The sequence below is a fragment of the Cephus cinctus genome, unplaced genomic scaffold (genome assembly GCF_000341935.2).
Source record: "Cephus cinctus unplaced genomic scaffold, Ccin1 Ccin1_scaffold0407, whole genome shotgun sequence".
Lineage (NCBI taxonomy): Eukaryota > Metazoa > Arthropoda > Insecta > Hymenoptera > Cephidae > Cephus > Cephus cinctus.
The window spans coordinates 561579-577480 of NW_014333091.1; the positions used below are offsets into that span (position 1 = coordinate 561579).

The 15902-nt window shown below is 36.2% G+C and overlaps 4 protein-coding genes across 4 annotated transcripts; 3 read left to right on the plus strand and 1 right to left on the minus strand.

The window, feature by feature from the left end:
- The first annotated feature begins 769 nt into the window (after positions 1–769).
- Positions 770–7395, plus strand: LOC107267550. Its single transcript, XM_015739419.2, has 5 exons — positions 770–3924; positions 4027–4161; positions 4236–5904; positions 5996–6167; positions 6259–7395. Exons 1-5 carry the CDS (start codon positions 1280–1282, stop codon positions 6480–6482), a joined length of 4845 nt encoding a protein of 1614 aa, XP_015594905.1. The 5' UTR covers positions 770–1279; the 3' UTR covers positions 6483–7395.
- Positions 7396–7548: 153 nt separating this feature from the next.
- On the plus strand, positions 7549–9826 carry LOC107267551 (amine sulfotransferase). Its single transcript, XM_015739420.2, has 5 exons — positions 7549–8545; positions 8657–8753; positions 8834–9135; positions 9211–9305; positions 9395–9826. The coding sequence occupies exons 1-5, from the start codon at positions 8350–8352 to the stop codon at positions 9686–9688; spliced, it is 984 nt and encodes a 327-aa protein (XP_015594906.1). The 5' UTR covers positions 7549–8349; the 3' UTR covers positions 9689–9826.
- A 102-nt stretch (positions 9827–9928) lies between these two features.
- On the minus strand, positions 9929–10778 carry LOC107267503 (putative ankyrin repeat protein RF_0580). The gene is given in 5 exon segments (XM_015739315.2): positions 9929–10110; positions 10113–10254; positions 10312–10408; positions 10411–10550; positions 10624–10778. Coding segments are annotated over 5 exon segments (711 nt in total). The 3' UTR covers positions 9929–9933.
- A 553-nt stretch (positions 10779–11331) lies between these two features.
- LOC107267546 (protein Skeletor, isoforms B/C) lies at positions 11332–15843 on the plus strand. The gene is made up of 13 exons (XM_015739412.2): positions 11332–11577; positions 12203–12422; positions 12521–12629; positions 12711–12949; positions 13026–13194; positions 13258–13369; positions 13453–13589; positions 13652–13787; positions 13848–14037; positions 14114–14214; positions 14291–14545; positions 14647–14754; positions 14829–15843. Exons 1-13 carry the CDS (start codon positions 11508–11510, stop codon positions 15014–15016), a joined length of 2034 nt encoding a protein of 677 aa, XP_015594898.1. The 5' UTR covers positions 11332–11507; the 3' UTR covers positions 15017–15843.
- The last annotated feature ends 59 nt before the right edge of the window (positions 15844–15902 follow it).

The window sequence follows — 15902 nt, forward strand, 5'->3', positions numbered from 1 at the left end:
ATGGCGCTAAATCGTAGCGGCGAGTCCGGGAGTAGGATTTTGTGATCATCGCCTCCGTCGATAATACATATCCCGTCGTACCAGAGCTGAACGTGATCACGAACGTGAAGTTTGGCGGGCAGAGGTTCTCCGCTACTTACCGTTGGTTCCCAGAACAATCCTTCGAACGATAGATATTGCCTAAATATTTTTTCTTTGCAATTTTAAGTACGAGCGCACAGTGTAAGCTCAATAAGATTTGCTACGACAAAAGTCAGCATCTCATGCCTGCCTACACTGAAGCGTACGATGCAATCAATATCTGTAACAGGTATTTTGCTGATATTATGTAGCAGAACTACACTTTTTCGGCTATCTTCATGGTCGAATATTAATTATTTAATTAAAAAAGAACGATGGACCACCAAATATTTTAATTAAGCCACCAATGACCACCAAACGACCATCAATCGAATAGGTATATTTAAAAGTTAAAAAGTTAAAGTTTTCCGGCTAATTTTAAGTAGGTGATTCTAGTATGTTAATCAGAACATAATAGATAAACACTATGTTAATCATAGCATCTAATCGTTATTTCTTCTTTTTTATAAATAGCAGGAATATTAAGACTCTGCTACCCCTGTTATATGTTTTTTCTTACAAAGTTTTTTGTTTTGTTTATTTCTATAATTCTTATAACGTACTATGCCGCAAGCGTTCCTTAGTTGTATAATATATTATTAAACTTATATTTAATCTAGGAATCAAATACTGTTCGTTCAAATTTATTCGATTACCATGGATTTAACTTTTACTTGCGTTCTGACACTGCAACAATAGTTTTCAAATATTCGTTTCGCGTCAGACGACGCGTTTGCCATCTTGTGGGCTTGCGTATGGTTACGTATTACGTATTTAGGTTATTTAACATGTAAACAATAATTTGAATTTTCTCTATAACTGTCAGAATCTCAAGAAGTGATGCTTCGAAATATGAACTTTGTTGGGACGGTGTATCAAGTTATTTCAGTCGTGTTTTTCGTTTTTGTAAATTTTACGCCATTCTCGCGTAACGGGAAGTTCTGTAAAGTATAATGCGTCGAAACTATTTGCCTCGGGAATAAACACTCATTACCTACTCGAAAATATCCAAGGCGTAATTAGAAAAACCAAGCTCGTTTGGGGATGTGTGAAGTTTTGCAAGTGTGCACCATCCGCGTATTACATATTTTTTTGATATTGGGCAATACGTTATTTAAACGAAAATGTAAAAGTTTGTGTACGTATTCAATTTGTGACGATGGATTACGACTCAGAATCGAGTTGTGAAGGTCGATTAAGAGATCTGGAAGCGTCAGAGGAACTTCCCAGGACTCGACTATCTAATCAAAGTGATCTATTACCTCACAAGATCAATTCTGTACCTTGGCAATCGTTAGCAGTTGCCAATGCACAATCCAAAGTAGCTCTAAGCATTGCCAATAAATCTCTATCTTCTCAGGTAATGGAGTACTATCAAAAGTATTCTCAGAATTCAAATTTGGATCAGTACTTTTCATTGCCTGCATCAAGCACATCCACAGAGTATTATTACAGTATATACGAGTTGAATCCTAAGGCGGGTACAAGTAAACAAGATTGTACCGGTCAAGATTATAATTCGGGAACTTACGTTCCCAAAGAAAGACGACGGTGGGTACGGCCTCCATTGATTGGCCAGTCTTCTGCTGGTGAGGGTTCTTCTATGTATATGCAAGCATTAACAGATCCACGATCACTATCACCGAATCAAAAGCATACTATGCCTGAAACCATTCCAGAGGAAAAGAATAAAAGTCAAGAATCTATACCAGATGTAGGTGAGAGAAAAACAGCTTCTCCGACATCCAGTGTAGCTTCACACAAACCACTTGAGTGGGATAGCGGAGCAGACGTTGGTTATTTCAATGCTCTCCCTGGTAACAAACAGATTAATAAGAAATTCAGTACAATAGAAAGAATGGCTTTAGCCAGAGGATGTTCTGCCGCTTTGCGTTTAGATCCAGAAGGTACAACGGAGTCTGGTGCATCCACAAAAGCTTCAACAACTCAAGGCATCCAGAAATCATTGAAAGAGCCTAATGCAAATTCCACACCATTAGTAGGAAATATTTCTGGTTCAGAAAATGAGGTGGAAATTACACCTATAATGAAAAATCACTTGCCTGGAATTATAACTGGTATCGATATAGCATCAGAAGAAAGAAATAGTTCAAAAGACTCTAAACATCAGAGATCCAGTAATCCAGCTTCCAAAAATAATGATCAAAATTTCGAAACGCCTAAATCGTCATTAGAATTTAAAGTTCCAATAATGAAATATGCCACAGAAGGAAAGAGATGTAAAACCAAACAAAATCCTTCCAATGAGAATTTAGTTACTTGTAGTTCACCTTTAAAGAAAAGTTCCTCCATGAATCTCTTGGCACCGACTTCAACGAAATTATCATTAAAAAGAAGTCAGAGTGAATTAAACCTTTGCGTCAAAGATAAAAGTAAAATGCTGCTGCCATTAATATTCAATTCCACGTCTTCCATCGCTACTGTTGTACAGAAACCAGTAACTTGCGACAAATTAATTCAAACAAGTATAACGTCATGTACTCGAGAATCTGTTGGGGTACAAGTTTCAGTTTTAGAGGAGGAAAAACCGCCATTACCAAAGAGGGGTACCAGTTTGACACAGAAGTCGCTTCAATCAATTCTCAAGAATTCAAAAAACACTTACAAACTCCCAAATCCAGAAAACTTCAATGAGGAACAGTCAACTCGCAGAAGGAGCAACAGTGATGATCAAAGTGAGGGTAACGTAACGCGAAACAGTACTTCCGAAATATCTCATAGTGAATCCCTGCCGTTACCACCTCAACCTGACGATATGGAAAATGTAACTGGTAGAGCAAATAGTTTTGAATATTTCCCAGGGCACATCTACGAGAACGTCCCCAATGGCAGCGCAAGTCATGTCTCATCCATAGACACAGGTAGATCTAATTCCACAATGCCTAATACGAGTTCCAGTATCGATGAGAAACTATGGGGAGACTCTGACAGCTTGGTACGTGACCTGGAGAGAAGCGTCAACATCTTGAAAAGTCTGGTGGACGCTAACAAGTGTGACAAGCAAGTCAAGAAGAGATTGATCCACCATGTTATCAAAAGATTGGTGACTGCTAAATATACAGATGATAAGATAGAGCATAACCTGGAAGAGAACGTACCCTGGAATCCTGACGATGCTAGGAAGAAAGTTTACAGAGCTGAGATTATCCAAGCTTTGACGAAGAAGCAAAACACTACGGATTCTTCTGATGAATGGAAACCGCAGAAGAAGAAGATTCCATATTCTAAAAATTCATTAGAGAATGATATAAGGGTGGTTAAGGAAATCATTAATCTGGAAAGTAGTAATAGTGACAAATTTGATGGCCACACTGACCGAACGGAAACTGATGGTCGCAAAGCAAGAATGGAACTCAGAACCGATGATTGTCAGCATAGTAGTAACACGCCAACTGACCCTAACAAGAGTGAAAGCTCTGAATGTTTTTTACCCCAGCGTACAGATAAAAATAATAAAGTTAAGAATATTTTCTGTCTTAAAAAGAAATGCGACCTGCCACCGGAAGATACAACTACGTCGAATAGTACACCCTCTGATCAAAATAGAATGCTATTGGAGGCACTCGTTAATAATAGACAAAGTCGTATTGATTCAAGTAATGGTACTGGGAATAGTGTTGATTGGCGATTCCCAACAACATTATCAGAAAGACGGTTTCAGCTAGGAAGATGTAATCATTCTGATTCTGGTGATACGAGACTTGTGAATTATGCTGAAATGGAGAAGAGAAAGCAGTTAGTATGGATTACGAACGAAATAAGTCATCTATCTAATTTAAAAAAGTATGTTGACTTAGTACAGTACATAGTTTAACATTAATGTATAATATCCTTTTTCCTAAGCATAATATATATGTAAAAATATTCATGTGCTATTTTATTTAGATTGCTGGAACAATCAAAAAAGTCAGAGAGACCAAAAAGTTCGCCTAGAAAAACAAAGCACGTTGTTTCAAACCAACAACCTGTGACTTTGCTAACTTGTATTCGTGGAAAAAAAGATCATTCCAGTTTACAGAAGTAAGTCAATTTAGATGAAATGTTACACGTACTTCATCTTTTTAATTAATTATGGGATTTTTTTTGGTTTTAAGGGATTCACCGGACTTATGCGAGAGCTCGATTATTGAGCAGTGGTCATCCCACTGTAATCTGGCCAACTGTAATGCTTCTACTGGGCCCAGCACTAAACCTATAAAGCATTTACGGAAACGTAATAGTTGCACTCAAACGGCGACAAATATAGCAGTCGCTCATTCAAAGATTGGCGCAGAAATTGTCTCTGCGCTAAAACTTCAGAATTCTGCAGTAAAATCGACAAACATTTATGTACAAACGCATCCCCAACAAACTGCTCCTCCCCCTGCAATCAATCACCTACAGATAACTCCATGCATACCATATCCTGTTCATCAAGCGTGCGTACATTCCTCAACCTGCAGATGCATCGGTAACGTGTGTCATTGCCGAAGACACATTGTCCAAAATACACAAAACGCTTGCGCGTACCATTCACAACTACAGAATCATCAGATCTTCCTGAATGGCTGTCATAGAACATCAGCACCATACTTTAACGAAGACAGACCATTCATCACACAACCTGTCACACCTGATTCACCAAGTAAAGTTTGCGGACAACCATCTAATATCTGCCATCATACAGATCCTGATAACAGTAACTTCCGGCAAAAGGAAGCTAAAAACAAACTGAATGCTACAAAAATAAAGTGCACCTGTGAATGTCAGGATCCTCATTTTTGCCAATGCAGAGAGGAATTTCAGCAGAAGGATTTAGAAGGAAATGAAGTTTTGCGTAGAAAAGCCTCGGAGACCACATGTCAGTTATGTTCAAAGAGGATAGACGAAAGCGATAATAATACAGACGCGCAAAGTAGCCATGAATCGAACGATAGAGGATTATGTGAATGTCCCAATGATTGCACATGTGAGCATCCAAGAATGGAAGAGATCAAAGAATGCACTTGCTTAACTGTGTGTAATAATGAGAAAGTTGAGCAAGTACAGAACAAAGATCGACAGAATCATTGCGAAGCGAATGATGACGTTCACGATCAAGACAATCAAAAGCAAAGTACTAAACTGTGTAGATGCTCAACCGATTGCACCTGTGAGAACAAACGGATTAAACAAGTACAAAGTATACAAAAATTATGCGCTTGTCGTAAAGACTGTAAATGCGATAATGAGAGAATAAGTCAGTACGACTGTCTGTACCATGTGAAATCATTAGAAGGTCGCAAGGAACAGGTGCGACCTTATTATTTGGTTAATTCTCATGAGAATCAAAAAGCTCGTCAATCAAAAGTACAAAGTAACCCAAAATGTAACTGCGATAAGGATTGTTCTTGCGCGAACAAGATTAAAGATATACAAGATAAATTGTATAACGGGAGGTACACAGGAAAGTCAAGTCATACCAGTGAAACGAGATCCAATGACTCTGACAAGAATTGCAAGTGCTGCCGTAAATGTGGAAGATCGTATCAAAACGATAGGAAATGCAGTTGCCACATAAATTATCCTAAACCAGTAGCGTATGAATTGTCATTTGGAAATGAGAATGAAGAGAGAAATAGTGATAATTTTTTATCGAAGAAGGGAAACATTGAGATTAAATCATTACGCAGAATGGGTTCAATTAATTCTCCACCATACACGGCAAGGTCCGGTGGATGTTCCTGTGAGGAAATAAAATCATATCAAGCATCTAAGAACGGTGATCAAAGGAATACGCTTCAGGTATTTCCATTTTATCCTAAATATTTAAAACGTATGAGATGGTATCGATTGTACGTGGTAGATGACTCATGGATATTGTATTATATTTTAGGATTATTTAGCAACTAATAAACCTACATTTGTCAGCAATGTGGAGACACGTCGACAATATATGTCGGAAATATCGCAATTGCGACAGTTGAGAAATGAAAAACGGGTTCAGTTACTTGCTATGGCCACTGGTTCTAATATTATAAAGACGTCAAGATCACCTAAACCTAGAGGTATTGTATTAGGATACTATAAGATTTTGGGACATCTATTTTATGGTATGTTGCGAGATATATATATATATCATATGGGAATATCTTGCAGTCTGCGTACAGAGAAAAATCAGCGAGAAGGAGATGAAGGACAGATTACGCAAGCGTTATCTAAAACTTAATGAGGTACGTACAAAAAGGCATCAGCTACAAATACAGGAAGAGGCACGGCGGAACAAACTAATGGCCAGAATATTTTGCAAGAAATTGCAACAAAAAGTTCTCAGGGGACAGGTGGATCTACCTAATAGTGTTAGCGTTATATCTAACATGTAACAATAATAAAGAATGTTTGATCATTCGTAGGATTCTGCTAGAGAACAGTATATATGTAATTACAAAATGCCATTAAGGAAATGCAACAGACATTGAATAGTTAATGAAAATCTAAATATGTTCAATTGATAATACTCATATAATTTGAATTAATGTGAGTAACCCGGCGTGCCTGCATTATTTAATGAAGATACTTCATAGACTTATGCTCGTTTTATTAGTATTATTTCTTAGTTTTGCCAATAAGTTTGAAAGTGAAATAATTTAGTCTCATCGCCAATGACAAGTATTGGGATTTATATATTTATATAGTTTACATACATTTATTAGATTGAGAATTATTAAGTTCTAATATATATTCGAATGTGCCCAGTGGCTTTGTTTGACACAGAGATTGCGTCATATAGTGTTTAGTGTATAAGAAGTATGTTTATGGCTCATCCGGAACGGAATGAAAATGAGAAGCGGACAGGTAACTGAATTTGGAGAAGATTGCGAGAATAAATGGATCAAGAACATTCTTAAAATAGGATGAATAATCTGCGTGAGGAACCATTATTTAAGGAGTTCGTGTTTACTTCCTATGTGAGAACGAAGCGATTGTACATTACTTTTTATCTATTTTCAATCTGTAGCTGCGATTCGTTTTTTCTTACATGGACCTTGAAGTTGTAAACATACGTTAAAAAACAACAATATTTCAGGCTGACTAAACCGCAAATCATCAAAACCGCGATGCTTTAAGGTGACATAAATGTAGTTTAGTACCTGAAACGCAGTACATGTTGTCTCTTGAATTTATCATTATTATACATAAAATTATTTTGAAGTATAATGTCAGGTTAATGCATAATTTTTGGTGTAATTTTTTTGTACCAATTGTAATCATAATAAAGAGTATATATGGCTTCGATGTTTCGCGAGAGAAGAAATCCACAAGAAATGAAGGCCCCTCCCACACCGGAAGGATAACCTTCCTCTAATGTTAGAGGTAAATGTAACGTTTTAGGTCTATTGGCAGATTTATCAGTGGCTTCTCGAGAAGGTCGCAACTTTTTATTACGGACTTGTAGGTCTAAAGGCTGGTTTCACTCTATTAGTCGTTTTTTTGCGATTCAACTAGCCTTCGATTTCTGACTTAAGAATTCCATGTGTTGCATAAGGAGAACTGCACATTTTCTGGCCCTTATAACGTATTCTATGCAAAAATGTATCCTTAAAGATACCCTGCTATCACCCATTAGGAATATAAGAGAATTATTTTACACGCGACCCATGCATTTTATTTAACACAATAGATATTTTTATCATAATTCTACCGATGTCTTGGAAGAATGCCATGTAACGAATTTCCTTCAGAGCACAAGATCCGATCGTGACCGGCATTGATTGCTGCGCGGCAAAATACGCTTCGTGCACGACTTTGTTATATATTAATAAAAAAGCTACCAAAGATCGGTTTTAGCCTTCGCGGCACTATGACAATGCCGAAACAAAAACCGCGTCGAGCACGTTTTACCTCGATCTGCGGTTTCCTATATAAAGATTTTCTACAAACCTCACATCAGTATCAATAGTCGCGAGGCTGACAACAGTTCGATTTCTTCATCTGGATGCAATTTAAGTGCACCGAGCGAATGCCTCTATTCTGCTTCGTGGAGAAGTCGGTCCTAGCGTTCCTCATCAACGACCATTACAAATAACAGTCCTTTCAAATAACTTTGAAGGATTGTTTAACATACTTGAACCTGAAACGTTTAAGTATAATTAATACGAGGATACCAAAAAATCCTGAATATTATCTGGATTACGTTTTTTGGATCGTCCATTGGACAGTTTTTTTGACATAAAAATTCCCTGAAGAAACATGGCGCCGCAATTTGGTACCGTTGAGGTGGATCTGGATCAGATCCTGAGGGAGAATTTTACCAATGCTTTTCGTACTGGTTACATCACTGTCGATGGGGTCTGCTTACCGGAGTATTATAAAAAATTTGCTGACGCTATTGAGGATATGGAAGTGCGGGATGATGACGTGTGGGTCTGCAGTTTTCCAAAAACTGGTAAGGATGGTCATTTTTTATTTTTGAGTCTTTTTTAAAGTTAACCCTTGTTTAACTTTAGAACTTTAAGTAAAATATAAACTTGTAAATGCTTATTATTATGTTTTATAGGTACAACTTGGACTCAGGAAATGATCTGGTGTATCGCGAATGATCTGGACTTCGACCAAAGCAAAGTATTATTGTCTGAGAGATTTCCATTTTTGGAGTTAGTTTTATTTTGAACTTTATTAAGTAAGAATTTTTCGGTTAATGCGTTTCTGATAAATGCTTATTTTGTTTTTACAGTCATTCACCCCTGTTTGATTATTCAACCATAATACCTCGTACTCCTGGCTTAGATTTGCCCGAATTGGTTCTTGATAGTGTGAGCTTTGTGGAAAAATTACCAAGTCCTCGTTTCATTAAGACCCATTTGCCTTTTAATTTGTTACCGCGACAATTGAGAACTGGTGAGAAAAAGCCAAGAGTCATCTACGTTGCCAGAAACGCAAAGGATACCTGCGTGTCTTATTATCACCATTGTAAACTTCTCGAGGGTTATCGCGGAAGTTTCGACGATTTCTGTTCCCTCTTTTTGGGAAATAAATGTATGTACAATTTTTTTCTTACAACGAATGAGTATCTTGTGTTTTTAATGAGTCAAAAATATATGTAAATTTCAGTATGCTATGCGCCATTTTGGAAGCACGTTCTTGGATTCTGGAACAGAAGGAATGATGAAAACTTTCTGTTTCTGAGATATGAAGATATGAAAGCTGTAAGTTTTCAAAAATAATAATCACGTTCATGTACGGACGAATGGAAATTTTAAAAGATCAAGTAAATTTATATTTTATATCATTACAGGATCTACCTTCGGTAATGAAGAAAGCTTCTGCGTTTCTTGGTAAAGATTTAAACGAAGAACAAATAAAAACTCTTAAGGAGCATCTTAGCTTTGCTAATATGAAAGCAAATCCGGCAGTCAATTATGAGGAAGTGATTGAAATTAATAAGAAATTCAAGTTGATCGAAACCGATGGAGAATTCATGAGAAGCGGCAAGGTCGATCAATGGAAGGGCAAGATGTCTCCGGAAGTGATTAATCAATTCGACAATTGGACCAATGAAAATCTCAAAGGAACCGGACTTAGCTTTTAAGAGTATCGAAGAGATATAATGTCGATAAAAGTAATTGAATCTGATACCTTATTATGGAACATGTAAATAGTATACATACATATGTACAATATTTTTCTATGCATTTGTAATCTTAATAAAATTACATCCATCCATTAATTGGCAATAAGTTACTTTAAGAACCTTTCTCCGTTTTCTTGACGATATCTCATCAGTGCAAGTAAATCTGGCATTTTATTCTCAGCCAATTGGTACAGCGAATATTTTCATACAAAACAAACGTGATTGACGTCACTTCCTCTTTCAATTAATGTCAAAGCAGCGTTCTTCTTTTTACAAAAAATTGCAAGTTGCAGAGCTGTGCATCCCAATGAATCCTCAATGAGAACATCAGCTCCTCGGTTCAGCAGCTCAGATATAATTTTCAAATTGGATAATATCAAATATTTCATCAATCACCAGCTATCATTAAGGATGTGCGACTATCAAGATCTCGCGAATCTGTTGGTACACCAGCATCCAGTATAAAGATAACATTTTTTATTCCTTCCCCGACAATAGCAAAATAGAGAGAATCCAACTCCCTGCTATAGGAATATATTATTTTTTTTACTTCTCCATCACAATGGCGGCATTGCCTTTACATGTCTGTTCTTCGAGGATCTGCTCTTTTCTTTAAGAGTATTTACAAGATCTCCGTACTTCGTGTATTGTAAGAAGCTTGCATCAGGGCTGTTTTTCACAGGGCTGTATTGTGATATCATCCAAGTAGGTGGAAATTCTATCTAACGAATTCGTCAAAATTTGCGAGACACCACGTTCTGTAGCAACTGTAAGTGGAGTAGCAAGTTTTTGTGTTGGATAATGCAAATTTATTTGCGGACTGTAAAATCAGTTATTGATAAAACTAACGTGCTTATAAATAATATAATTGTAATCTTAGAAACTTGAAATACATACTTTTCTCAATAGTAAAGTCTCTAATCTTTTTAACCGTTCCCAATTTGAGTAATCTCACAAGCTGTTCCTCGGTTGAGGAATCTTCTGAATAATTTGATTTTTTTTAATTAATCGCTTTTACCATCACAAAATACACAATATCTGTACTCATGTCCGTGATTTTTATCCTATCAACACTTTTAGATAGCATAGAGAAAGCCGCAATCGAATATATACAACAATAAGAATTTGCATTTCAAGTTCAGTATTTACGAACGTTCATAAAATTGTGTACATTTCACTCTCTTGGTTACAAGACTAGTGACAAAGGTAACCGAACAAATAATCTCTACTGACTTTTTAGATGACGTTATTTTACGAGTGTTAACGTCGAATATAATTGTTACGTTAGTAAGAAGAAAAAAGAAACAACATACAGACCCTGAAATGCGTTCAACAAGGATCAACTAACGTTTACAATGGAATTCAAAGAATTCTTACGAAATACTTGACTAACCGATTTTTCAAGGTTCTTAACCCAGCATAAAGACATTCAAAGACTTGGCAGCGTTTTCCAATTCCTACAACGTCATTCGACTTCGTAGATACATTTTTCCGGCAGACAGTAATAAAAATCCATTTGTTGTATCAGTCATGATCTTGCTGAATGATTTCTACAATAGCTTGACGCAAAGTCACATACTTTCTCTTTGACGTGGCCGTCTCGTACGGCTCTTAGCCTTCTACGAGGTCCTTAAGCTGTACTACCCATTCGAAAAGTCAAGACGCTTGTGTTCTAAGAGAAAAACTCACCGCTATCGAAGACGTTGATATCTTCAACGGCAACCTGTTAATAGTGCGTTTTCATATTTCCATGTGTACAGTGATCCTCCGCTAATGAATGATGGATAAGTTAACTGTCAGAAGAAGCATTCTAGTGCTAACGGCAGCCATATCTTTTCTGCATTACGGTAAGACGTGCAGGTCACAAATATTATTTAGTATGACTCACAATCAGTCATTTACGAAAAGACGATTCCTGAATTAAATTCCAACGAATGAAAAAACCAGAAATTCAAATGCTCGAGGACAATTTTTAATTATTATAAAAGTATACCTTTCACGTAAAAGTAATCTGTGAGCTAAAAGAAATTTCATTGATTAGGCATTGAACTCCCTGTAGTATGGTTGAGTCGCCCAGGAGTGAGTCAAGAGACTTTATATTCAGACCATACTGGCATACTTTTTTCTCGTGCTGATATTTTTCGATTGCACCATTTTTCTTTTATCGTCGACCAACAAATGTTAAGGCTTTAATTAAATATTAAATATTTTGTATTTTCCTATTACATTACTTTCAAGCATATTATTGGAGAACAATAAGTACTTAAATATTCCTATTCAATATACGTACTATATGTTTATATACTATAGTTATACATGAGATGGATAGTCTGCTCTACTTAGATTAAGTGACTGGATTAAAAGTGAGCATTGAACGTAGAATTAAAATATCGGAAAGAATTAATACACATAGTCGTATCTAAAAATTATAATAAAATTTCTTTTGTCATTTACTGAAATGTCTTATTTTAGGTAGTACCCAAGAGGATGGTGAAGTGTACAAGGGAAAGTATTTGGGTAAATTCAATGCTTATCATCATCAAGTCTCTGGTGATGTTTATGCTGTCGATGAGTACACATTACTGTTAACGTCGTTCAGCTACGATGGAAATGGAGCAGACACCTTCTTTTGGGCAGGAGCCACGAATCGTCCTGGTCCACAAGGATTCATTGTACCCAACGAATGGGGAATGTTAGTGAATTTAAATAATATTAATATAGCTGGCATATTTAAGTTTGTCTAAGATATAAAAGGTAAGAGCTTATTGATTGACATTATACAATTTATAGAACAAACGTGCTTGATCGATATTTTAATAAGGACATAACGTTGACGTTACCCGATAATAAGAAGATCACGGAAATCAAATGGTTCGCCATTTATGATCTCACGAGTCAGGTAAGCATTTAAATGAACTTGACTCTCGAACCTTTAACTAATTATTGGTTTGGTTTGAAAATATTATTTTTCTTTCCACAGAATACATTCGGGGATGTATATATCCCAGAAGAATTTGATCCTCCAGCACCTCAGAAGATATCACAATTAACAAAGAGATCGCACAATGTATCGTCCGAGTCTATTGTTATTATAGATGCAAAAACAATAAGCATCCCACAGTTTATTTATGATGGTCAGGGTGCTGACACTTATTTCTGGGTAGGATCAGGTCCACAGCCTTCTAGTAAAGGAATAAAAGTTCCAGACGAACATGGATAGTGAGTATTTAATGATTGAATGACAATAAAAAATATCAGTGTTTTTAAATTGACTGTGAAATCTTATGTTTTCAAGTTTGGATCCATTACGAGCTTATAATAGTGAAGATGTGATTATTCAATTACCTGGTGAAATGACAGTTTTTAATATTGACTGGTTGAGCATCTTTGATGTGGAAACAAAAACAAATTTTGGTTCTGTTGTTATATCAAATGGTCTGAATGTACCACCCTCTCTTGTAAAGGTACAGTGTACGTTTTAATGTTATGCAGAATTTAAGTACATCATTACAAAATAATAATCGCAGGTCAAGAAACATGCAAAAGCATATCCTAATTGCATTCAGTTGCATAAAAGGTATCACGTGAGTTGGGAAATCTTTGGACCTGCAATTACTATTCAACTGGCTGGTCAAGTAGGTAAAGATTTTACGGGATTTATTGGTTTGGCTTTGTTGATTAATTTTTATCATACTTATATTATATGATTCATTTATATTTAGGGGAAGACGAGTACATGGCATTTGGATTGTCTGGTTCTCAAGAACGTAGTCAAATGGAAGGTGCTGATGTTACTATTGCCTATTTGATTGATACACGTGGCTATGCTACTGATTATAATATCACTGCTAAGGCACCGGTACGTATCATCAATGTTTCTAAATGTGTACTATCTTTAATCCATTCATATACTGTATACAGTGCGGAAAAGTTCTTGGCCAGTATAGAGGAGTATGTAAAGATGAGCTTGTCGGTGGTTTGGACAGTAACCAGCTTCATACAGCAGTTCGAGAAGATGGGATCAATGTTATAACTTATAGACGTACACTTATCTCTTGTAAGTATAAAAATGATGTGATTGAATAAGGATTCGATAAATCTCTGATTTCAAATGCAGCTGATCCTGGGGACAAGGAATATCCAACTGATAGACCAGTCTACATAGTCTGGGCACTGGGTAGATTAGATGAGAATAAAGAACCAAGTTTTCATGATGTCTATCCTAAAGGTGACCTGAAGTTAGTTTTAAATCGCACAGAACATGAGTATAATTGTATGGACTTTACAGAGAGTGATCAGGACTTAAGGTATGTAGAAGATATTATATTCTTGATGAAATTCCATTACTATTGAATTTTGTTATAGTTAACTTTATTTGTTCAGTGAACCTTGGGAAAAGGCTGAAATTTTTGATAAAAGTATTAGAACCTTTAAAGCATGGATTGGACCATCTGGTGGTAAAAAGGGTTATCAAGGAATGACAGGTATAATTTAATCATTTGATTGTATCTTTCATGTATCCCCATATTAATATATTCTGATTACACTTTTAATTGTTAGGTCAAACGTCAACTGGCCTGGCTTGGTACATCAATGGACAATTGATACCAGAATTGTATTTACGCCGGGGTTTAACGTACAATTTTAAGGTTCATGGTGGAAATAATCCACATAGTGCAACAACGTATCATCCAATAATTATAACAGATGAGCCACACGGTGGATACGATAGACTCAGTGATACTGCTCAAAGTAAAGTTAGAGTACTTGCTGGAGTAGAATTTACTAGGAGAGGTAGACCAAGGCCTACAGCTGGTACGTTAACAAAAAACGAATGAATATCACGTATACATAATAGAAAATTTTCAAAATCAACTGTCTCTTAAACAATCACTTGCTATCAACTACTCTTACAGTCGGTCCACTCTGCCTTGGCAAACACAATGGACGTGATAGAAGGTTGGATGATGATTTTCCAACTTTCAAGAAATTCAACAGAACCTTGGTAGTCAATTGCGAGTCAGGTACAATTTTACAATTTTAATTTTAATAACCGGTGTAATATGTGGTAATCTAACTGATGCTTTCTCTTGTACAGAGGAATCTGGTATTTTGGAGGTGACTCCGAATTCTACGTGGCCTGATACCGTTTATTATAATTCATTTACTCATGCGAATATGGGCTGGAAAATTCACGTGGTTGATGCGTACGCGAAAAATGGAGCGATTGCATTTCGCTTGAGTTGGTTAGTAGGAGTTTTAGCTGTATTTTTTCGTATCTTATAAAGTCAGATTTAAAGTCGTAAGATTGCTCAATTCTGTCGGCTATGTAACTTTTCGCTGAACTGGAAAAGGACCTCGTTAAACACTCAAATACTGTTAATGGTGTAATAATAAGTTACGGCTGAAACAAGTGAACTCTCAGGCAAGTTACTCTTTTTCGTGTTGATTAATAGATTCTCTTTATGGCGAGGGAGAATAAATCCAAAACATATTTTTGAATTTATTACGCTAAGCTACTTCTTTAGTGTGAAAAATACCAAAAGGAAATTAATTTTCAATTGTTATATGCATATAGGGTGTTATATGATCAATGAATAATCTGTATGTTGAGATTTTAGGCTTTCGCGGCCAATATTATCATTAATACTCATGGTTTCCGGATGAAAGCCGCGTCTGTATTCAGCTTCGTGCCAACGTTTCGCAAACGTTTCAGTCTGCATCATCAGAGCTAGGAGGCTCCGATACTAGGAGGCTCCAATACTAGCCCTGATGATGCAGACTGAAACGTTTGCGAAACGTCGGCACGATTGAACACAGACGCGGCTTCCATCCAGAAACCACGAGTATTAATTTGTACGTTATTCAAAATTATAATAACACCTTATGTCTTTCTTGAAAATCTGCGTAAAGTGTTATTTCGTGTACGCTTTGGGAATTCTTGTTACTTGAATTCGAGGATAGTCAAATTTCGTGTGATTTATGGTGGTATTGTTATATCATGATAGATTGTAATAATATTTTAATCTTTAATACATTATCTGTTGCGATATCAAAGATCATGAAGACTTTAACAATGTGCATACGAACATTAAAATATTGTTTAATTTATATATTCTCCGTTTTGTTTTAATGACAGACTGTATTTATTAGTTTGATCTTTAGATTACAA

Excerpts from the sequence above, each read along its gene's own strand:
- LOC107267546 (XM_015739412.2), top strand. The coding sequence starts at position 11,508 with ATGATGGATAAGTTAACTGTCAGAAGAAGCATTCTAGTGCTAACGGCA. Across the intron at positions 14,215-14,290 it reads GGGTTATCAAGGAATGACAG|GTCAAACGTCAACTGGCCTG; the intron begins GTATAATTTAAT and ends TTTAATTGTTAG. Across the intron at positions 14,755-14,828 it reads GGTAGTCAATTGCGAGTCAG|AGGAATCTGGTATTTTGGAG; the intron begins GTACAATTTTAC and ends TCTCTTGTACAG.
- LOC107267550 (XM_015739419.2), top strand. The coding sequence starts at position 1,280 with ATGGATTACGACTCAGAATCGAGTTGTGAAGGTCGATTAAGAGATCTG. Across the intron at positions 3,925-4,026 it reads CATCTATCTAATTTAAAAAA|ATTGCTGGAACAATCAAAAA; the intron begins GTATGTTGACTT and ends TATTTTATTTAG. Across the intron at positions 4,162-4,235 it reads GATCATTCCAGTTTACAGAA|GGATTCACCGGACTTATGCG; the intron begins GTAAGTCAATTT and ends TTTGGTTTTAAG.
- LOC107267551 (XM_015739420.2), top strand. The coding sequence starts at position 8,350 with ATGGCGCCGCAATTTGGTACCGTTGAGGTGGATCTGGATCAGATCCTG. Across the intron at positions 8,754-8,833 it reads GAGAGATTTCCATTTTTGGA|TCATTCACCCCTGTTTGATT; the intron begins GTTAGTTTTATT and ends TTGTTTTTACAG. Across the intron at positions 9,136-9,210 it reads CCTCTTTTTGGGAAATAAAT|TATGCTATGCGCCATTTTGG; the intron begins GTATGTACAATT and ends TGTAAATTTCAG.